General features: G+C 41.5%; 1 protein-coding gene across 1 annotated transcript in view; it reads right to left on the reverse strand.

Annotated features, from left to right (window-relative positions):
- The window catches only part of XDH (xanthine dehydrogenase), a 74,852-nt gene that overhangs the window by 16,857 nt on the left and 33,759 nt on the right, over positions 1-24,236 (reverse strand). Inside the window, exons 14-24 of the mRNA XM_023217321.1 lie at positions 22,230-22,414; positions 20,549-20,723; positions 19,003-19,086; positions 17,369-17,538; positions 15,500-15,623; positions 13,666-13,785; positions 13,086-13,182; positions 11,986-12,110; positions 11,093-11,226; positions 10,573-10,660; positions 9,271-9,357 (exon numbers count right to left, since the gene is read on the reverse strand). Coding sequence (XP_023073089.1) covers positions 9,271-9,357; positions 10,573-10,660; positions 11,093-11,226; positions 11,986-12,110; positions 13,086-13,182; positions 13,666-13,785; positions 15,500-15,623; positions 17,369-17,538; positions 19,003-19,086; positions 20,549-20,723; positions 22,230-22,414 — 1,389 coding nt within the window. The remainder of the gene's footprint in view (positions 1-9,270; positions 9,358-10,572; positions 10,661-11,092; positions 11,227-11,985; positions 12,111-13,085; positions 13,183-13,665; positions 13,786-15,499; positions 15,624-17,368; positions 17,539-19,002; positions 19,087-20,548; positions 20,724-22,229; positions 22,415-24,236) is intronic.

A 24,236-nucleotide genomic window follows, 5' to 3' on the forward strand; every position in this document is an offset into this window, starting at 1 on the left:
AACCAATGGGCCTTTTAGAATTGAAAATGCAACAACCAAAATAAATAACTTATTGGGTGGATTCAACAGCAGAAGAGAGGGGGCATAGAAGAGAATAAGTGAAATGAAGAATAGAATAAGATATTTTATCCAGTCTGAACTATATTGGGAATATACAATGAAAAAAAAAAAAACTGTTTCAAGGACCTTTGGGACTATAACAAAAGACCTAACATTGAAGCCATTGGAGATCTGGAAGAAAAGGAGAAAAAGAGAAGAGCATAAAAGTACTCAGAGCAATAATAACTGAAAAGTTTTCAAGGTTTCAAGATATATAAACCTACAGATTCAAGATGCTTAGTGATCTTGAAACAGGATAAGCCTGAAGAAATCCGTGATAAGTCCTATCATAATTAAACTTCTGAAAACTAAAGACAAAGGAAAAAGTCTTGAAAGCACCCAGAGAATATGACAACTTACCTATAGGGGAAGCCTAATTAGAATGAGACAGGATTTCTCATCAGAAGCCACAGAGACCAGAACGAAGTGGCAGTTTCTCAGGTGCTGAAAGAAATGAACTATTAACTCAAAATTTAATGCCCAGTAAAGTTATCCTTCAGGAACAAGGAAAAAAATCAAGACATTCTCAGATGGAAAACTAAGAAAATGTGTCCCCAGCAGACCCACAATAAAATAATGACTAAAGGAAGTTCTAAACAGAAAGAAAAGGATAAAAGAAGGAAGCCTGGAAAATTAGAAGGAAAAACACTATAAGCAAAATCGTGGGTACAAGCAGTAAGCTTTTCTTTTCAGTTTTTAAAATTGTCTGATAGTTGCAACAAAAATTAAAACACTGTCTTGATATGGTTCTAAATGAATGTAAAGAAAGTGTTTAAAATAAAAAGAATGTAAATGGGAAAGGGCAGAGTCATAAAGGGAGGTAAGTTTTCTATACTTCACCAAAACTAGTAAAACGAGACCTTCCGTAGGCTGCGATAAGTTGTATATATATAACATAATACCTTGAGCAATACTAAAAAAGCTATGTAAGAGATACTTTTAATCAAAATGGAATTCTAAAAAAATGTCCAAGTAACCCAACCACAGCAAGGCACACAAAAGAATACAGAGAAATGAAAAGCTGATAGAACAGACAGAAAACAAAAAATAAAGTGGCAGACTTCTGCCTCAACACATCAGTAATTATATTACCTATAAATAGTGTAAATATAATTAAAAGAGATTAGCAGAATGGACTTAAAAACATGACCCAATTACATACTATCTTCAAGAAAATCACTTCAAATATAATAATGTAGGCAAGTTGAAAGTAAAAGGATGGAAAAAGATATACCATGCAAACATTAATCAAAAGAAAGCAAGAGTGGCTTTATTAATATGAGATAAAATAGACTTCAGAGCAAATACAATTACCAGAGACAGAGAGGAGATTATATAATGAAAAAAGTGTCAATCCTCACAAAAGACAGCAATACTAATTGTGTCTGCCCCAAATAACAGAGCTGAAAAATCTATGAAGTAAAGACTGGTAGAACTAAAATGAGAAATAGAAAAATTCACAATTACAGTTGGAGATTTCAATGCCCCTCTCTCAAAATTGATAGAAAAAAGTAGACAGAAAATCAGGAAGGGTATAGAAGAACTCAACACCACCATCAGGATCTAGTGGATATTTACACCTGTGGTAGGAAAAAGAAATGCCTCCCCAAAGATATATTCACTTTCTAATCATGGAACCTGTAAATACTACCTTATATGGCAAAATACGTGATGAAGTTAAGGATGTGGAGAGAAGTAGCTTATCCTGAACTATTGGAGTGGACCCTAAATGCAATCAAATGTCTCTGTAAGAGAGAATTATGTGTAGGTAGACAAGAACAGACACACAGGAGAAGGTGATGGGAAGACAAGGACAGAGACTGGAGTGATGCAGCCGCAAGTCAAGGAGTGCCACCAGCCACCAGAAACTAGAAAAGGCCAGGAACGGATCCTTCCCTAGAGCTTCCAGAGGATGTGCGGTCCTGCCAACACCTTGATTTCAGACTTCTGGCCTCCAGAACTGTGAGAAAATAAATGTTCATTATTTTAAGCCACCCAATTTGTGGTGATTTGTTATAACAGCCACAGGAAGCTAATACACAGTCCATCAACAGCAAAATACACATTGTTTAGGTGCCCATGGAACTTGTATCAAAACTGACTATGTCCTGGGCCATGATATGAACCTCAACACACTTGAAAGAATTGAAATCCTGTAGAATGTGTTCTTCAACTAAAATGGAATGAAACTAGAAATCAATAGAAAGCCTCAGGATAGAAAGATAACAGGAATATCTATAAACATTTGGAAACCAAACAGCATGCTCCTAAATAATTAGGGATCAAAGAGAAAGTGTCAGAGAAACAAACAAGCAGACCAAAAATACAAGAAAAAAATGAAATACACATACCAAAACTTATGGGACCTGTCTAAAGTAGTGCTTAGGGGAAACTTTATAGCACTCAATTGAATACATTAAAAAAGAGGAAAACATTCTCAGATAGTTATTCAAGCTTTCAACTCAATAGCCTAGAAGAAGAGAAGCAAAATAAATCCAAAGCAAATGAAGTGAAGGAAATAATAAGGATAACAGCAGAAATCAGTGAAATCAAAAACAGACACAATAGAGAAAATCAATGAAACAAAAACCTGGGTCTTTAAAAAGAGCAATAAAATTGACAAACCTCTGGCAAGATAGAAAAACAAAGTGAAGCCACAAATTACCCATATCAGGATTGAAACAGGGGATGCCACTACAGACCCTGAAGACATCAAAAGAGAAATAAGAACACACTATGAACTATTTTACACACATTAATTTTTTAATAACTTAGACAAAATTAAATTGAATTCATGGAGATAAAGAGTAGAACGATGTTTACCAGAGGCTGCGGAAGGTAGGGGCACGGGGGATAAAGTGGGGATGGTTAATGCATATAAAAATATAGCTAGATAGAATGAGTAATACCTAGTATACAGTAGCACAATATGGGGAGTCCGGCTCTGTGACCCAGACTGGAGTGCAGTGGCGCCATCTCGGCTCACTGCAAGCTCCGCCTCCTGGGTTCACGCCATTCTCCTGCCTCAGCCTCCCCAGTAGCTGGGACTACAGGCGCCCGCCACCACGACTGGCTAATTTTTTGTATTTTTAGCAGAGATGGGGTTTCACCACATTAGCCAGGATGGCCTCGATCTCCTGACTTCGTGATCCGCCCACCTCGGCCTCCCAAAGGGCTGGGATTGCAGGCGGGAGCCACCGTGCCCGACCTATCATATATTTAAAAATAAATAAGAGTAGAATTGAAATGTTCCCTAACACAGAAAAATGATAAATTCTTGAGGTAATGGAAACTTACATTACCCTGATTTGTTTATCCTGACACACTGTACACCTGCATCAAAACATCACATGTACCCTATAAATGTATACAACTACTGTGCACCCATAACAATTAAAAACAAAACATTTTAAAATGAATGTCTCAAAATACAAAACTACCGCTTCAATATGAGATAGATAATTTGAATAGTCCTAGAACTATTAAGGAAATTTAACCAATAGTTTTAAGGCTGTCAGAAAAGAAGTTTCCAGTTCCAAATGATTTCACTGGAAAATTCTACCAAACATTTTAAGAAGAATTAACACCAATTCTGCACAATCTCTTCTAGAATTAGAAGAGGAATTCTAACTCATTTTATGAAGCTAATGTTATCCTGACACCAAACCCTGACCAAGATGGTATAATTTTAAAACAAAAAACTACAGAGCAATATTTCTCATGAATATGGATCCAAAAATCTTTAACAAATTTTAGCAAATACAATTTGGCAATGTATTAATTATATCATGACCAAGCTGATTTATTCCAAGGACAGTGGCTGGTTCAGTGTTTAAAAAAATCAATGAACACATCCACCATATTAATAAGCTAAAGAAGAAAATATCACATGATCATATCAGTCAATGCAGAAAAAGCATTTGACAAAATTCAACACCCATTCATTATGAAGATGCCCAGAAAACACAAATGGAAGGAAACTTCCTTAATCTGATCATAAGTATCTACAAAAAGCCAAACAAACAAACAAAACCCTACCGATAACATATTTAATGATGAAAGACTGAATGCCTTCCCCTTAAGAGTAAAAACAAGGCAAGGATATACGACCTATAGTTCTGCAAGGTCTGCCTAGCCATCACAGTATGTAAAGAAAAAGAGATTAACACTTGCAGATTGGAAAGGAGGAACAAAAACTGTCCCTATTTGCAGGTGATAATGATTGCCTGCAGAGAAAATCCCAAGGAATCTGCAGAAGAAATTCTAGAACTAATAAATGAGTTCTGCAAGGTCACAGCATATAAGAAACACAAACTGAAATCACAATGAGCTATCACTTCACACCCACTAATTCTAGTGGATAAAGACAGACATACCAAGTGTGACTGTGGATGTGGAACCCCTAAAGGTTATTGATTGGAATATGAAATGGCATAGTCACTCTGGAATATAATTTGATCATTTCTTTTTTTAAAAAAATCAATAAAAATAAGGTAGATCCATATATTTTTTAAATACAAGAATAATTTTAGAAGGGCTATTTGACAAATTTAGCATTAACCAACTCTATAGACATGTTTAACAAAACAAAACAAAACAAACACCAAAAAAAAAAAGGGGGCATTTGCTCTTGGCCATTTTAGTACAGGCGCAGTGTCCTATTGCATCACAAGTGCTAGTGATGCAGTAACAGCTCCAAGGGCAAATATTAAAGATGTTTTTTTCCAACTGTGATTTAGTTGAAAAATAATGTAATACAAACATGTATGAATGGCTGTCAAGACCACCAGTGAGCTGCAGAATACCTAGAGGCCTACCTACTTAGATGGCTGAAACTAGCAAAGCAGTATTAAAATCAGTGCTTTTATTCTTAGATTAACAATGACAGAGTGAGATTTCTTTGATTCCAATTTTATGAGGTGTGGTGGGGAATTAAGAGGAGATACTGGGGAAGACTGGCAGTGTGTGCTGAGATAGAGGTGGGAATGTGGCTCAAATTAGTCATTATTCAGATTAGGATATTGTTTTAGAAAATTTTAAAAGTGTCCTAAATTGTGGCATATTGAAAAGGATATTAAGGAACAATGATTCATTCACTCTGAACACAATTTAATGAGTGCCATCAATGGGTTTAAGAAATAAGCAGAGATGGGGGATGGTGAGGCAAAATGAGGTGAAAGAGAAAATGGTAAGTGAAAAATATGATTGAACATTGAAGAATGTGAAAAGGCCACCAGAGAAACTCCTTTACTTATCACCCAGAAGTGCTCTTCCCATTGGCTACCTGCTCCTGATCACCCAAACATCAATTTCAGAGCAAAGGAGCAGTAACCCCCTTTATCTGTAATTTCTCTTTCCATAGTTTGTTAACCAAAGCAACCTTGGTCCAAATATATTACGTGAAAAATTCCAGAAATAAACAATTCATGTTTTAAATCACAAGTCGGCCGGGCACGGTGGCTCATGCCTATAATCCCAGCACTTTGGGAGGCTGAGGTGGGTGGATCACCCAAGGTCAGGAGTTCCAGACCAGCCTGGCCAACATGGTGAAACCCAGTCTCTATTAAAGATACAAAAATTAGCTGGGCATGTTGGGGCGGGGCGCCTATAATCCCAGTTACTTGGGAGGCTGAGGCGGGAGAATCGCTTGAACCCAGGAGACGGAGGTTGCAGTGAATCAAGATCACACCACTTCACTCCAGCCTAGGTGACAGAGCAAGACTCCATCTCAAAACAAAAAATAAATAAAATAAATAAAATAAATCACAAGCTGTCCTGAGTGATGAAATCTGATGACCTCCTGTTCTGTCCTGCCTGGGATGTGAATCATCCCTTTGTCCTGCTTATCCACACTGTATACTGCCTGCCCCTTAGCGCTTAGTAGCTGCCTTGGTTGTCAGACTGAAAAAACATAGTGTATAAAGGGTTCAGTACTATCTGAACCTATTCAGGCATCCACTAGGGTTCTTGGAATGTATCTCTTGCAGATAAGGGGCGACTACTGTATTACATTTCAGCTTCCATAAAACTTTACTAATTTGGATTAAGAACACAAGCCTGATTTAGTAAAAAGCATCCATAAATATTCAGAGGTATAGTTTTGTTTCATTAAGTAAAAAGAGCAACTAATTCCAACTGTTGAAGTAGTAACAAGTAAAGGCTTCACCAGGCTTGCCTCGATGAAGAGTTAAGACATATTTTTAGGTCAATAGCACAAGATGATTGAACAACTTGTATGCTACAAACATGCTGCTTCCACTCATCAAAACAACCCAACCATCTTTACTATTCCAACTTGCTGAGAACCATGTCAGATGTTGCCTTCAAGAATGAAATGTTTCTCAAAATCGTTCTATCAAATGTAGTAGCTATTGGACATAAAACAGGTAATTTATTTCAGACTTTAGCCAGTTTTCATGAAGTATTTATTTCCAGCTTCAGTTTATTCCAACATTAATTTATGATAGGAGAGTTACTAAAATTAGCCATTTCTCAGACTATAACTTGGAAATCATAAGAAATGGACAATTTAGCTCACTAGTCAAAATCTTGATTTAAGTGATGATCCAATAGCTTATAAATGTCTTCAATAAACTGAGCTTTGAGGCAGAACAAAAAAACAGAAAAATCTAAAACCTCTCTATCCCAAGCACCAATAATGGAGGCTAAGCAATTACACCTACAAATCCTTAATGACAGGTCTCTCCTAATGAAAAAATCCTGAGATTTAAGCACTGTGACTTACAGAAGGTAGATTGACTTAATGAGGAAATTTACTTTCAATAAAAAGACAATCGGCAATATTTTATTTTGGGAACTTAGCATTTCACAGATCCTCAATATGTTTTGAGGTAGGTCCAATATTAATAGTGTATTTTACAAACAAAACTCAAGCAGATGTTTTGTTACTTGTCCCAAACCACAGGAGCAGTTCTATCACGGCCAGGAATAACATAGTCTCTCTGATCTTTCAGATTAATCTGTCATGTGTGAATTTAATGGTAATCACTTGCAAATATTCACGAAAAAACCAAAAGACTAGATATAGAAATTCTACTTTTAAACTTCTTAAATTTATCCTATAATGAGTATATACTTGCTCTCATTACAGATACATATATAACTGATCTTTACAATTACAAATGAGCACAGGACTATGTTGTTTTTCTGCCTTTTGGGGTGAGTAGAGCAGGAAGATAATCAGCAAGCTTTCCTCAGAGCACTAGGCAGCCTTTAGCTGAAGGTGCTATGTTCGAGGCACCATTGACTATGATTTGGGATCACAGGAGAGCAGGTATACTAGTGGAACCAGGATTCAGAAAAGATGTCTGGATCCAAAAAGGGGAGGCTCTTTGCAAGTCAAAGATGAAGAGAAAAACAATAACATCTCAAGCTACTGATCCTGAGTTATACTACGGCATTACAACTACTTGTAAGAGGAGCTCCCACAAGAGCAGTAAGCTTGTCCCAATAAAGCCTATTAAAGTTATTACTAACTAGACAAGTCACAAGTAAAACTAAATTGGTATTTTATTAAAGTGACACCTATAGAAGCAAATATCTAAACATTTTTAATGTGAGTAAGTTTTACTTGTCATGTAAATTCCTCTCATTGTCACAAGCCTAATTCAATTAGCTCGTCATAATTCCTAAAATAATTTACTAAAATTCAGCTCATCTTGACATAGGTTCTTGAGCCAGTATTCTGAACTGTTTCATTATAAAGTTCCTTCTATTTAAACAATTGTAGAATATTAGTAATAATAAAGTCCAGCTCTCCCAGTGCCTGCCAGGCTGCCTCTGCCCATGAAAATGCGATTATTTCTTAAAATGCTAAGCTCACCACAGATTCAGCAATTCTATTCCTAGGAATTCCTAGGAATTTACTCAAGACAAATAAAAATATATGTCTACATAAAACTAGTATGAGAGCAGTATTATGCATAAAAGCAGAAAACTGGAAACAACACAAATGTCCATCAAGTGGTGAATGGTAAACAACATATGGTATATCCTTATGATGGAATATTATTCATCAATGAACAGGAGTGAAGTACTGAATCATGCTATAACAAAGATGGGCCAGACACGGTGGCTCATGCCTGTAACCCCAGCACTTTGGGAGGCTGAGGCAGGCCGATCACTTGAAGTCAGGAATTCGAGACCAGCCTGGTCAACATGGTGAAACCCTGCCTCTACTAAAAATACAAAAATTAGCCAGGCATAGGGGTGCATGTCTGTAATCCCAGTTACTTGGGAGGTTGAGGCAGGAGAATCGCTTGAACCCGGAGGCAGTGGTTGCAGTGAGCCAAGATCGTGCCACTGCACTCCAGCCTGGGTGACAGAGCGAGACTGTCTCAAAAGAAAAAATAATAACAAAAACATACATGAACCTACAAAACATTATTCCGAGAGAAAGACACCAAACAGAAAAAACTACATAGTGAATGGTTCTATTAAATGACTTAACTGACCTGGGTTTATGGAATGGTAATGGGAGTGACTACAAATGGATGCAAGAGATCATTCTGGGGTGATGGGAGTTCAAACACTGAATTGTGATAGTGGTCTAACAACTCTTGAATTTTACTAACAACCATTAAGTTATATAATTCAAATGGATTAACTTTATGTATGTAAACTATACTTCAATGAAATAATTTTTTAAAAAGCAATTAGACTTATTTAAAATTAAAACATCACGGAAACGTGTAACATAGAAAATAACAGTGTGTACCCCTCTCAATACCATTCCAATCATTGTTAATAATTTGATCATCACTGTTAACAGTTTGGTATATGTTCCTTCAGACACTTTTCCATGCATGTTATATATAGTAATATATATCAGTATTAGTTTAAGTATATATATTACTATTCCATGCATATACACACACATAATGCTACCACACTGTACATAAAACATTGTAACTAACTTTGCTAGCTTGGCAAATTATCTTAAACAGGAAGGATGGGTTTATAACCAGAGAAATAATACGATCATCATTGTGCTATAGAGATTAATCAAGGATGGGAAACCTGAAGGTGAGGACCCATTAGGAGACTACTGCAACAGTAGCAGGCTGGGATTGGGGAGGCTCGAGCCTGTGTGGGAACAGGCTGATCTTGAAGTCAGCTCTGGGTGCAGGGGCGGCTGTAGGTCCTACTCACACCCTGAGAGAGATCCTGGGTGTTCCCCGCATTGCTGAAGTGATCCACCTCCAGAGCCACAACCTTCCCAGTCTTCATGAAGCCAACCTGATAAAAGGAGAAAGGAGAGTGATTTATCAGAAGTCCCCTTTCCCCCACCTCTCTGTCTCTCTCTGATCCTCCCCCCCACTTATGCCACCTGGAGGAAATAAACAGAACACCACATCATCCCATGAGAAAAGAGTGACCTTCAAAAGTCAGCAGAAGGTAACAAGTGAAGAAGAGAGGACCTGACCTCTCCCCGGTGGCACACACTTGGCTCCCCACCCCTGGACACCCTTGTCCCCACACCCCTTCTTCCTGCTACTGGCACCTGGCTTCTGGTCTAGGAGGGGAGTAAGGAGGTTGGAAAGAGAAAGTTGGTCATGATAGGGCATGGAGGGGAGCACAGGGAAGAGAAACTAGGAAAGATACCGGACTGTCCCCTCACAGATTTTGGTCAGAAGACAAAAAAAGTTGTATTTCACAGGAGCACGCACATCCTTGACCTTATGTACACTGTTAAAATACCCTTTACAGGCTGTCTTACACACACGGAAACTGGGACCCTGAAAGATCAAGGAACTCTCTTCAGGCCCACAAGAATTTGGGGCTAAGAGAACTATAATCCCTTGCTGGGAGTTAAATCATGAAACAAACTCAGAATAGGTCAAAGGCCATGTTCAAGGCCAGTTCATGGAGAGAGGGCTCCCAGGTTTCTAGAGCTAGGCAGAACCCTGTTAAGGCTCTGCTGATGTGTACAGGGAAAGGGTGCATGGGTCATCCACAGAACCCCAAAAAAGGACTGTCCCAAAGAGAAGTGTGGACAGTCTCCAACCATGATCTGGGAAAGCAGGTGCTTATCCGAACATCTTGGGGCTATCCAGGCTCCTGGAAAGTTTTATTTCTCACAGTAAATTACTAAGCTGTCATTCCAATGTTTACATCAGGCCTGTGATCATGTTAATGTTGGGCTACCAAGCACGATGGGTTGACCCTGAGTCTGCTGGTGAATCATGTTTCTGAGCCTGACCAGACTCAGAACACAGCAAATCCACAGAAGTCACGAATGCCACCCTTGGGAGATGAGGTGCCAGCCTCCCTCAGCACTACCTTTCTGTGTTGCTGTTAGCCTACTTGAATTTCTCTTCTTGCTACATCTTATTTGAACTTCTACAGATAGGCAAAAAGTAAGAGTGCAGCTCAAGGAGGCCTGGACATTTGGTCCCAGGTTTCCTCACAAAATGGCACTTCCCGTCCCAGCACAGCCCCAACATCTACAACCTTGTATCTGGCCAGGAAGGGATGTCTGCCACCAGTTATCAGCATGTCCTCATCACGATCCAGCATGCAGCGCACAGGGCGGCCAGTCCTGGGGAGTATCGAAAGGATTGGAAGCCTGTGAGCCTTCAACAGCAGCTCAGCCCTGCAAGTCTCAGAACAAAAACAGCCAGGAAGCCACCTTTTCCACCTGCACGCTGAGCAGACCTGTACTGGGCTGCTTGGCCATCTAGGCACTGTGCTAGACAAGGTGGAGAATATAAGGACGCGAGGTATGTGCTTTCCTTCAGAGAGCTCACAGCCAGGTAGGGGAGATCAGATGTGGACACCTGTGCCAGACCACAATGGAACAGGCGATGCTACCCTCCCACTATGCCCAAGGGTTCTAAAAACAGAGGGCTGTGAGAATTCAAAGCAGGAGGAAACTAATTCTAACAGGGGGAAGTCCAGAAAGCCTTCCTGGCAGAAGCAGCCTTAGTCTTCTTCCCAGAGCCAGATGGGAGAAACAGGCTTTGGAACTCACTTATATACGGCCAGGGCCACCGCCGTGGACACCACAGTGCTCCGGGTCTCCTTCCCTCCAAAGCCTCCTCCCATTCTCTTCACTCGAACCACAATCCGGTTTGCTGGAACTCCCAACATTTTTGCAACAAAGCTCTATGGGTAAAAGACAGAACATTCACATTGAATGCATTATCTGAACTTATTTCAGGCCTGATGGAGAGCCTGTCCAATATGCATGGACCTAATTACTACTGTGAATTCTGAAATTCCTTGATTCGAAATCCCCATGCAGCCTGTGGTTAGTGATGCCGGGCCTGCCAGACTGAATTCAGGCATTGGTTTTTAACCAGAGGGCAAGCCGTTGGTCACAGAATACTTTTAGAAACTTATTCCGTCTGACCAGGTGACCAGGGACTGGGAGATCATGAGAGTAGGACCAGCTGCCAAAAACACTGGCAACTGCTGTCACATTACAGGCAGTAGAGAAAGGAGGACTATTTGAGCTGCTGTAGATAATTTAGTGGGCCCTGTGGCTATGACTTAATCCAATACCTTCATTTTACATATGAGGAAACTGAGGCAGGATATGACTTGACCAAGGCCATAGGCACTGAAATGATAACAGCCAACATGTACCAAACTCTAGTCTAAATATTAAAACTCACCTAATAATTACGACGACCCACCCAAGCCCCATTTTATAGATGAGAAAACTGAGGCTGAGAAAGGTTATGGAACAAGGTCAGTGATACCAGCTTGTTGGTGACAGAGTCTGACTCCAGGACTGTGACATTCGAGTACCCTCTGGACCAGCCCACATCTCCCTCTTTCCATTCCCCACATGGCCCTCCTGGTTTGCTAGGAGCTCCCCGCTGCCCTGTCAGCCCCTTGAGCTGACCCAAAGGCACCTACCTGGGTCTTCATGGTGTTCTGGGTAGACACAAAGAGCTCCATCTCTCCTGCCTCGCCTTTTGGAACAGCAATGGTGCAGTGAGTCTCCAGGTAGAAGTGCTCCTGGCCACCGATGTATAACTCTCCTGGAGAAGCAGTGAGATCCCTCACAATGAGCTCGATTCTGCAGAAGGGGCCAGCTTGCCTAAGGAGAGAGTACACTCTGCCAAGTGTGTACTCTGATCACACGGTTGGAAGCAACTGGGCAGGAAGCAACTGATCACACGGTTACCTGAGGGGCAACCTCAAGGTTTCCCACTTGGGGTGGAAAAGGATCCCAAAGTCTTAGCCATTTGGGAGCTGAGTGCTCTACCCTCACCCCCACCCGCTGAACAAAGAAACCAGAATGACACCGAAATGCATCCAGTCCAAAGTTCTCTTCTCACTGCAGCTTATGGAAATCGAGGATTTTGAAAATTGTCATTGTACAGTTTTGGAAAAGGTAAAGCAGGGATTAATAGATGTGATTGAAATGCTGAAAACCAGAGCATCTTCCAGAACCTAAGCTACCAGACCTGGTGGAGAGTTAGCTTCATAGTGACTTTGCAAAGCATAACAGCCAATGTAAAAAACAGTTCCAAAAGAGGTAGTCAGCTGTGTTGTCCTGGGGTGAGAGCATGGATGTGATTTCACAGTGTCAGAGACAGAGGTGGAGGGAGAGCAGGGCTAAGGGAAGAGGAGGGAGGATGCTAGTTGAATATGGGTAAGGACTGCCTTCAGGTAGGGGGATGATGAGAGTTTATGCAGTTAGAGGCCTGGCAGAACTAAGGCTGTCAGGCATCTGTGGCTGTTATCTTTCCTAGATGGTCTTCCAGATCAGAATACTCTAGAATCTCTCTAGAATCATTAGGTCCAGCCTAGAGATAGGAGAGTAGAGATTAAGATGACTGAAGCTCTTTCCTAGCCAACTGTCCACGATTTTGCTACAAATGTAAGAGGGAATTTTCTGTTAGGAAATGTCTGGAAATCACTTCCCTGCTTCAGGGTTCAATGCATATCTCTTGAATTTAATTTGCAAACCAGGGCCACCCCATTCCCACTGCGGCATGGAACAGCTCTACCTGACACAACATTATCTGCTTCGGAAAACCCCTTCTTGAGGTCCCCTTTCTCGATCTTCAGCTCAGGTCCATAAAAGGAGTTGTTATTTATAGCATCCTGGGGATCACAAAGAAGTTTCAGAAATGTGACTTTTAGCAGGGAGGGAAAGATGGGTTCTGATTAGGGAAAGAGAAGCTCTCTGAATTGTTGACTCTCTCTTCCCATAAATGAATCTCTATACGCTTCACATACAGACTTGAAATAAGCTCTACTGTAGCCCAGGGAATCATCTTCCTCCATTTCCTCAGCTGTAGGTGGACAACCCTGGACCTCAAGGAAAAGCAAAGAATACCACAAGGACCAGATGGAGGTAAAATTTTGGGAAGGAGGAACTCCGTTTGGCTGTTGTTAGTGGACTGGGCCTAAGATCGTAAAGGGGAAGATTTCATGGGACCCCAAATCCCAGGGTTGAAAGGGATTTTAAAACTCATCTAACCAAATCCCTACCTGCTGCTCAAATTCCCTCTAGGAGATCATAATAAATGCACATCCAGGGACAAGGAGCTCACTCCTCTACACAGGCAGCCCATTCTCAGTTACCTCAATGGTGATAATGGCTGGTAGTTCTTCATAGGTGATTTTCACCCCTTGGGCAGCTCTCTGTGTGTGTTCTGGGGTGTCAGCAACCACAGCACCAATGATATGCCCAACACAAGTAACCTAGTAGCAGAGACAGACTGTTAAAGAACGCAACCAGGCTCACAGTGAAACAAATTATTTTTGGATTGTTCAAAAAGCCAAAAGAAGTCCCTGGCCTCACAATCAAAGCACATTTTAGGAATGCCCCGGGGCCTCTTAATTTCCTTATCCTGCTGACTGAGGATCATTAGGATCAAGATGCCAAACACATTTCATCTCAAGGGGCAATTCTGAGTATTTAGTACTGGCAGACTATTGAGAAGCTGAACCAGACAGAATGTGGCAATTGATTACTCGTTTGCCATGAGCAGAAAGGGCGATATGGCACCAGGAAATGTGTTTGTCAATTCAGATTCACTCCAACACCATTGGTCTTCCTATGGAGACTCAGAAGGCAAGGCCACATTTGGCTAGTCACTATTAATAGATCATGACTAATCTTAGATCATGACTAATCTTAGACCCTGACCCCCAGTTTTATTTTCTTTTCACTACACCACTCTCTTCTATGTTCTATTTCCCAGATTTATATCAAAAGCTTCTCAAAGGCTATAAAGGCTGTAAGCATCAATATAAGGCATGTAAGACATATGCTTACAAGATGTGATGCTTTTTTTTAAGTATCGTGTCCCATACTTCATCTAATACCCAAAAGCAGTAGCTCTCAAATGCTGGTTCTTAGACTTGATGACCCATAAAAAGATTTTTAAAAATTTATATGATAATGATTGTTGTTTTCTTTTCTTCAATAATTCAGTTTCATAAAAGCTTAATGGATCTCCTTCAGAGATAATTTTCATCCAACATCCCCAAAAAAGTAAACAACAAAAAATTTTTGTTCAACACATCACTTTAGAAGATGAGGTTTCTGACAATAGGAACCAACAATTAGCATGCACGTCTCTGATAATTATCTTTGTGGCCCAAATAAGCTATTGACTTAGTTGGTTAGTGCTATGATGGTTAAATCTGGCTGTTGGTTAGTGCAATGGTGGTTAAATGTGGCTGACTCTCACTAGCCATAATGCTAGCACTGCCCTGAGAAGCTCTTGCAGTATGTAAAGCAATTTGTTCTTCTATGAAATGCTCTCCTCATGGAGTCCTTGTTCTCACATTTTTAGTTTTTTTGTTCTCTCCTTCACTTTTACATGAATAATAAGATGAACTCACTCTTCAGAAATACCCACTCATGTCTAATTTGCAAGATTTGATGTCTACCGGAATTACAAAATGACTGTCGAGAATTATATGAGTAAAATATAAGGACTTTTGTAGCAGCTGTCTTAAACATTTAAAGAATTTTGTTTGTTGTTGCAGAATTCCATATAGTTGAAATCAATAGATCAACTTTCGTGTAAGTGAATTATAATTCACATAGTGGTGGTACTGTGATTTCTAGTTAGTTTGTTAAATGTATTCTTATTTTATTTTAATTAAGGAGTTGACTGTTGTACCTTAAGAACCCAATTGTTAGTTCAAATGTAATCACCAGCCTTGTTTTACTGCCACTTTGGCATAGAGACATCCTACTATGTACAAACAGCAGGCATCAATTAAATAAACAAGTAACATATTCTATCCCTTTGTGAACTGTGCTGAATATGGGCCAACTGGATGATGGCCACAGTCCATGCAACTGTATAACCTTTCCAGATCAGGAGTTTGGAGCAATGTACACAAATTAAAACTTCAATACTTATTCAATTTACTTCATATAAGAAAATCCAAGACCTACCTTATCCTTTGCAAAGACTGTCTCATCATTACAGATTCCAGTTATGTTACTCCCAGGAATATCATCAGCAGAAATGAAACAAACAAACCCTGGCACCTTCTTAGCTTCTGATATATCTATGGACCTGCAAGAATGAGTGGTGTGAGGGGCCAGGCCAGCAAGCTGGAGCAGGGAACCTATCACCTAGTTGGACAACCCTGTTTTTATTTTGATTGGCTTGGCTCCATCCTAATTCCTCGTTTCTCTGCTTCTTTTCTATTACATTCTAATTCAATTATACTCTATTCTGCAAATGTCGAATAATCCTCACCATGTTCAGGCCACTATGCTGAATGTTGCTGGGGATATACAGTGAATAAGCCAGCCAGGCAGAGTTGCTCATGCCTGTAATCCCAGCATCTTGTCAGGTCAAGGTGGGTGGATCACTTGAGCCCAGGAGTTTAAGACCAGCCTGGGCAGCATAGCAAGAACCTGTCTCCATTTAAAAATAAATAAAGTGAATAAGGCAGGCCAGGCCTCTTTATACCTTACGTGGTGCCCTGTCTAGTCTCCAAGGACAAGCAAGCCATATCAGAATGAACAGCATTTACTCTGGAGAGCTCTGGCTAACTCACGCATCACACCTAGCTCCCTTCCAAAAGCAGCACATAGGGCCCTGCTGTGCCACTGATCCAATGGCCCTGAACAGCTTCATAGAGCTGCATTTCTCTCCCTGCATTCATGGTGCTATCCCAGCATGACAGGGCATCCTACCATAATGAGGAAACATGAACCTCAAAAGGAGAATGCCTGAATATATTATCAAGGAAACAGTCTCAACTATGTACTGATCATACTGGCACATGCCCCCATAGGGAAATAGGGCAACACATTTCAGGGAAAGGTATGGAAACTGCCCTGAAGTACTACTAACCATCTTCCAAATGCTTAACCCTCACAAGAAACTCTGAAAGTGCTTATCCTAATTCCCATTTTATGTTCGGGGAAACTCAAACTCAAGGAAGTTAGGTAGTTTGTCCGAAGTCACTAAGCAAGAAAGCAGCGTGACTGGTATTATCGGAACTGAGGTTAAGTTAGGAGGGTTAAGCTCTGTCCTGCCACACCCACCTCCAAGTGTGTGCAGCCCGGGAAGGCCCCAGTTGTTGCAGTTAGGACAATGTCAACCCCCTCATCCTCCTCCATCCATTCACACATTGCTTGGATGGAGGTGGTTTCAGTGTAGATAATGTGGGTTATGGTATTGTAAATATGGGCTCAAGACAAGGAAAAAAAGGGAAAGAATGTATCCTATAGCTGGCAACCATAGGAACGTAAACACTTTTTTTTTTTTAGGGACCTGGACAAGTTTATTTATCTGTTAGATTTCAGCCGTGCCTGGTTCACCATTCCTGGAGGGAGTCCATCTCCAAACTAGGAGCAGCAGCAGAGAAAAGACCAATGACAAGGAAACCTGATTCCTAGTCCATGCAGTGGGCCCAAGGAAGGGCTTTTCCTAGCTGCTCTACTCAGCAGGCTGTGTGTCTAACGCCCACCAGGAAGTGAAGTTCACGCTGTCTGGCTTGAACATGCAGAGGCAACACAACACAGTTGCTCAGTTGCTTGGCTTCAAACTCCAACTCTGCCACTTGCCAACTGTGCGGCCTGGGGCAAGTAACATACCCTACTTGTGCCTTAGTTTCCTCATCTGGAACACAGAGATAATAATAGGAGCTGTCTAGAAGGTCTTCCCCTCTCTCTAGCCTGGGAGGTCCAGGAGGCACATCATTATCTTTGCATCTCCATGGCCTGGCAGGATGAGAGAAGTCTCCTGGGTGCTCCCAGCAGCTCCCTCACAGCATTCCACCAACTCCTCCTGGCGGTGACACTCACTTGATCTTGGCGTGGGCCCGGGTGCTGGTGACCAGCCGGAGAGACAGCTCATTCTCATAGCGAGGGATGTCGTCACAGTACACGGCCTCACCAGAGGCCTGCATGTTTGCTGCCAGGTGGGGCAGGGGCCGGCCCACCATGTCCTCCTCCGACTGGCCCTTGGGCACCTCCTGGAATGACAGGGTCATCAATCAGGCTGAGCTGTCGAGGACACTGCCCCTCTACAGGCCCAGGGGACACTGGAGAGCTTCAGGCTACATGGTAAAGCACACGGAGGGGTAAGAATAAAGAATGCAGGGGGCGTGGGGCAAAGGGAACAGGAAGGTGGATAAGTGATGGCAAGGGTGGTCATAGTGTTGTTTTATAAAAGAACAACAAGAAAAAGAAGAACTTACATTTCCACTATTTGGGGATTGGGTAAATAAATTATGCAGCCCCATCTAACACAATAGTATGCAACCATTAAAACATACTTTTGAAGGACTTTAACTAGAAGGATTGTTCATGCAAGCATAAAAACAGGACATAAAACATTTGTGTTTGTGTTTGACAATAATTCAAATTCTGTAGGAAAAGATAATATATGCTATAAATACAGTATATACATGTCCATATATGCAGAGGAAATAATGAAAAGAATTAAACAAAAATATAATAATAATTTGCTCTTGGAGGTGGAATTTTTCGTGATTTTTATTTTCTTCTTTATACTTTTCCATATTTTCTAAAATGTTTTAAATTATTGATTTTATAATAAAGTTGTTTTTGTTTTACAAAGTAATCATAACAATGGCTAATGTTTATTGAAAGTTTCACCATATCCCAGGGACCATCTAAGCAATTTACTTTTATTAACACGTTTAATCCTCAAAACCATCTTATGAAACAGGTATGTGATTATCCACATTTGCAGGTGGGTATAATTAACTTGCTTAAGAGGCACACAAGAGGATAAATAAGTTGTTCAAGGTTACACAATTATGAAATGGCAGAGTGTGGATACAAATTCAGGCAGTCAGGCCCCAGAGTTCATGCTTGGGCAAACCACACTCCAGTGTGCAGGGGGCAGTAAACTGTGGCCTGGGGGCTGACACAGGCCCATTACCTGTTTTTGTAAATAAAGCTTTATTGGAAGACAACACACTCATTCATTCATGTTTTGCCTGTGGCTGCTTTTGTGCTACAATGACAGAGTTGAGAAGTTGCAATAGAAACCATCTGGCCCACAAAATCTAAAATGTTTTACGGAAAGGTTTGCTGACCCTTTACCTAGCACCTCTCAAAAAGCTGGAGTAGATAGATGGTTTGTCTGTTTGTTTGTTTTAGCATGCTCAAGAAGACTTCTGGCTTTGCACATTATCCTTCATGTTAAAAAAAAAAATCTGTAAGGAAGAGGTGCAGCTAAGAGTCTAATCTCAAAGAGAGAAATTTAGGCACACAAGGAAGAAATAGTGACTAGTGACATTGACATCTATACGATTCCCATTTTCTTCACTGGATATTTACGCACAAGCGTAAGGAGCTTTATGCACCTACATACAATTCAAGTTAGTCACTAGCTGATGGTCAGCCACTAGCCAACTTATGTGGCCTGCAAAGTACCCTGATATTAGCCATACACTGACTGTACTCACTTGGAAGAGATGGACATTGGCTGGGGGGTCTTTCTGAAAGAGTAAAGTTGCACTGGCGAAAGTGGGGTCCAGTTTACCACACTTCTGTGGAGACAAGATAACAGAAGTGATCAGGATTATGTTTCAATCATTGATCCCTTCCTTGGTTGTCCCCAAATAACCAAAGTGACAACTGATCCCCTTGTCTCTTCATTTCGTGCCCCTTTGAGTGCTGGCTGGATCTCTCAGCATCCAAACATGGGCTCTGAGAACCCAGCATTTAAGAGCAGCCTCAGCTTCACTGCTAGCCCCCCACTGTACCCTGTAGACTGAATGGTCTGTACTTCCTCCAACACCCCAAACTCCTTCCCTCCTTCTTGTATTTGTGCCTGCTGCTGTCTCTATTGGGAATATCCTTCTCCTCCAGCCTTCCTGGAAAAGTCTTCCTTGCCCTCCTCAATTCCATGGGAAGCATTTAATGATATGGAAAATATTCACGATATAATCCCAATGGAAGCAAAGGGGAATTTAAAGCTCTATATGCAGTGTGGTCCCAAGTCTATTTAGAAAATAATATATCCACATCAAAAGACAGGAAGATGATAGGTGTTGATAGATGGATGGAAGGACAGCTAGAAACAGAGAGAGAAAGATGGAGCAGACAAACAGTATAACAGATAGATGGACAGATAAATGCTGGAAAAAAGATCAGAGGAAATAACCAAAATATTTAGCAGTGGTTTTCTCTGGGATTTGAGAGTAAGGTAATTTTAGGTTTTCTTTATCCAATCCTGTATTTTTAAAGTTGTTTTTTTTGGAAAGAGGGATTTATATCTGCTGTCCCTGCATCAGTGACATCCTCTCCGCTTTGGTCTCCCTCCACACTCCATCTCTGCAGTTGTCTCCCCAGTGTGGCCTTTATTGTCCATGTTCTCCCCCACACTGAGCTGCCCCCTAGCACCTCGTGCAACCTGGCATAGGATAGATGCAAAAGAAATTCTTGGTGAACAAATTTCAGGAGCTGGGCCCCATCTTAGCCTGCACCCTCTCTTGAGGGCACATCCTATGCATTCCATGGCCTCCTGGCTATTGCAGCCCCACCTGACATTCTCATTCCACCCTACATACTTATCACACTCTGTATTCCCCTTCTTTTTTTCTTTCTTTCTTTTTTTTTCTGTTTTCTTTTTCTTTTCTTTTCTTTTCTTTTCTTTTTTTTTTTTTTTTTTTTTTGAGACAGTTTCTCTCTCGTAGTCCAGGCTGGAGTGCAATGGCACAATCTTGGCTCATTGCAACCTCTGCCTCCCGAGTTCAAGCGATTCTTCTGCCTCAGCTTCCCGAGTAGCTGAGATTACAGAGCAAGAACCTGTGTCCCCAAAGCCCAGCCCAGCACTCTGCCTCTAAGCCAGCTGGTCACTCCCATTTCCATGATTCTTGTGCTGTGACCCTGGTCCCTGCTATTCTGCCCCAGATGTCTGGAGGAGAGGAATAAGTTTACTACCCAGACCAATTTCTTATATCCCCAAACATGCTACAGAGAGCCAGTGCCTGTCCAGGCCCCACTCACGTCTTCCGGGTTCTCTTGGCCCAGCTTCCGAAGGACTGTCAGGTAGAACTTGAAGAAGAAGCTGAGGGTGAGGGTGCGCCGGAAGTCCACCATGCCACCGGGGGCGTCGGGAGGCAGATGCAGCTCCTCCGCCAGGGCTACACACACGTCCTGCAGCAGCTCCTCCTTCCAGAGCCTGCCAGAGTGTAGGGCATGGGACAGCACTACTGCCCAGCCCTCCACATCCCTTTGTGTAGAGCTGTGTGCCCAGAGCCTCAGAGCTGTATAAAGCTTGGTTCAAAATTTGGCTTGGATACTTAGAGTTGGGTGACTTTAGGCAACTTAAATTAACCTCATTGAGCCTCTGTTTCCTCATCTTTAAAAATAGATGCAATTTTAAAAGACCACCAAAGTAATAACAGTTAAAATCTATCAAATCTTCACAATGTGCCAGGCAATGTCTTAAGTGTTTTATGTGAATTCTCACTTTTAATTTAAGTTTTAAAATGTAGTAGGAAAAATTCGTATACCCATTTACCAAGGAGAAAACTGAGGCACAGGGAGGCCAAGTAACTTGACTTACGTTACTTATTTGGCAAATGACAAAGCCAGGAATTTTGGAACCAAGGAACCAAAATCCAAGTTAAGCTTTATTGATCTTATGTGGGTGCTGTAAGGATTTCCTAGGATAATGTTAGTGAAGTGCTTGGTACAATTTCTGTTATATAATAACCATAGTAATAGTAATAGTAGTAGCAGTAGTACTAATCACAGCCATAGTGGTAGCAATAGTAGTAATTACAGAGCAGTAGTAGTAGCATCACCATCAATACTACTAGTAATAACACTATCAACAGCAATAATAGTTGCAGTAGTTGTAGCAATATAGATAGTAGTAGTAGAAGTAGTAAAAGTCATAGAAGAAGTTGTAATAGAATCAACAGCAACAGTAGTAATAATAGTAGTAACAGAAGCAATGCCAAAAAGTAGCAGTCATAGCACCAGCAGCGTCAATAACAGCAGTAATACTACTGTTAGTAGTAATAGTAGTAGCAGCAATACTGGTAGCAATAGTAATATTCATAGTAGCAGTAACAGCAGTAGTAGTAGTAATTTCAGTAGCAATACTAGCAGTAGCAGTAATGGTATTAGTAAAATACTAGTATAACACCAATAATAGTAGTAGTAGTAGTACTAACAGAACAAGTAGTAGAAGAGGCAGCAGTAGTAGTAATAGTAATAACAGCAATAATACTAATCATAATAGTGACAGTAGGAATTGCAGCAGTGATTGTAGCTGTAGTGATAGTAGTAGCAACAGTAGTCATGGTGATAGCAATAATGAGTAACAGCAGTAATTCTAGTAGTAGAAGCAGCTGGAGTAGCAGCAATCATAATATTAATTATAGTTGCAGTAACAGTAACAATAGTATTAATAATAGTAGTAGCAGCAATGGTAATAGCATAGCAGTGGCAATACTCCTAGTAGTAATACTAGTAGTAGTATTAGTAATAGTAGTAGTAGCAACTGTGGTTATAGTAGAAGTAGAAGTGGTAGCAATAGTAGCAGCAGTAGCAGTAGTTATGGTAGTAGTAGCAGCAATAGTAATACTATTGGTAGTCATAGTAGCAGCAGCAGTAACAGTGATACTATTAGTAGCAGCAACAGTAGCAGCAGTTTTATTCTGCTGTTAGCTCTTACTTGGAAAGCTGCCTCTGAGTGGTCTTGAGGGCCGAGATGGTTCTGTTGGCCATTCCGCCATAGCAAAGGGCCAGCTCCTCTACCTCTGTGGTTCCTGGCTTGAATAAAACTCTCATGCCACTGGTTACCTTGGCAATGTCATCTTCTCTCCGGGAGGCCTGCTTGAATGCTGAGAAATACTCCCCCTAAAAGAGAACAGGAAGGTGCCTGTTTTCCACCTTGCTTTGCAGGGGCTGCAAATGGCAGACCCAAACCACAGGGCTATGAGGTGAGGTGAGGGGATAACACCATCACACATCAGTGTGTGAACTGGCCCCAGGAATCGAAGGTCAAACGTAACTGATTACCACCTGTTTAGAAGAGGTTCCAAATAGCATTCCCAGAAGCTGGAAAAAAACCAGGATTTCTCCCTGCTAGTCAGAAAAGCTGAGGGTCAGGGACAAAGTAGAACTGGGTGGTCTCCATTGAACAACAGCTGCAGGGGAGGAAGTGTGCTTTCACAAAGGCTCCTCAGAGACCCCTCAATGCCCCTTACCTTCCCCACCCTGGTGCCCACTATCAGTGGTCCCCCAGCCTCTCTGGGGACTGAGACAGTTTGGCCCTTGGCATCCTCTGCTTGTGGCCTTCACAGTGCCCTCTCCAACCTGCCCCTCCCACCAGTCTGTTGGCATCATTCAGAAATCTTGGTGGAAGAACCCCAGGCACAGTGGCTCATGTCTCTAATCCCAGAGGCCTAGGCAGGAGGAGTTCTTGAAGCCAAGTGTTCAACCAGCCTAGGCAATATAGTGAGGCCCTATATCTACAAAAAAAGAAAACAATTGCCAGGTGTGGTGGCGCACTCCTGTGATCTCAGCTACTTGGGAGGGTGAAGTGGGAGTATCACTTGAGCCTGGGAGGTTGAGGCCGCAGTGAGCCATGATCATGCCACTGCACTCCAGCCTGGGCCAGCAGGCAGGGTGAGATTCTGTCTCAAAAAAAAAAAAAAGAAAAGAAAAGAAAAGAAAAAGAAAGACAGACAGAAAGAAGTCTTGCTAAAAGAAAATATCACTATCACACTATGCAATAATCACTGCCCTTGCACTTTAAACACATTTTCTTTCCTGGGTTTGAGCTAGGATCTGTCTTTAAGGATAGGAGGAGAGCATGAGTTATTTTCCAGGTAAGAGCCACCTGACTTCAAGCTCTTTCTGTGTCACGTTCCTTTTGAGGCCTGTACTTACTCTGGCACCGCAAATTCTGATGAACAATAAAATTAGCATGTTTAGGGAGAGGAGATCTATTGGAAAAAGCACAATGAGGCCCACAGTTGAGGCCCCCAAATGGCCACAGGCTTTTCTCTGAAGAAGCCATGGAGCCCCCTTCTGATGACAAAGCTAGCTCAGCTTGGATGTCAAGCATGGCTCTGGGCCACTGAGCCCAGAGTTTGACCTTTGTTCTGGAACAGAGGTCCCAGGTGCTCATTCCCAGGACTGTGCCCGTCCATGGGGACATTCTTGCCGGGGTACAGTGAACTGTCAGTGGCAGGCTGACAATATCCTTTCTTGAGAGTTTCCTAATTCTGGGTATTAAAATCTCCTTTCTTTTATGGAAGGATGTATTTTGTTAATGACCATACCTGGCAAATAAAAACTGAATAGAGCTACACCTGTTTCCTCCCCCTTTCATTGCTCATAATTAAAAAAAAGAATTACTGAACTGTGAAATTCAAAACTCTGGGAATCACTGCTCAAAATGGTCTATACAGACAAGCTAGAAAACCATTAAGAAACCACCTCAGGGATATAATTGCTCTAATTTAATTAGCATTCTCATTAAGGAGGTCAAAATTACCAAGGGCAGAACATGCCTTAGAACACTCACTAAAGCGCTGGCTGTGGGAAACTTCACACTCTCCCTGACAGTGGCTCCCCAAGCCTCTCCCAGATGCCTTTGCTGACAGGCCCTTTTGGAATGTGTTGTGAGCTGGGAGCTGCTAGGAGAGGAAAGACCCATACCAGGTCAAGACAT

Source organism: Piliocolobus tephrosceles, chromosome 15 (assembly GCF_002776525.5).
Source record: "Piliocolobus tephrosceles isolate RC106 chromosome 15, ASM277652v3, whole genome shotgun sequence".
In the NCBI taxonomy this organism is placed as follows: domain Eukaryota; kingdom Metazoa; phylum Chordata; class Mammalia; order Primates; family Cercopithecidae; genus Piliocolobus; species Piliocolobus tephrosceles.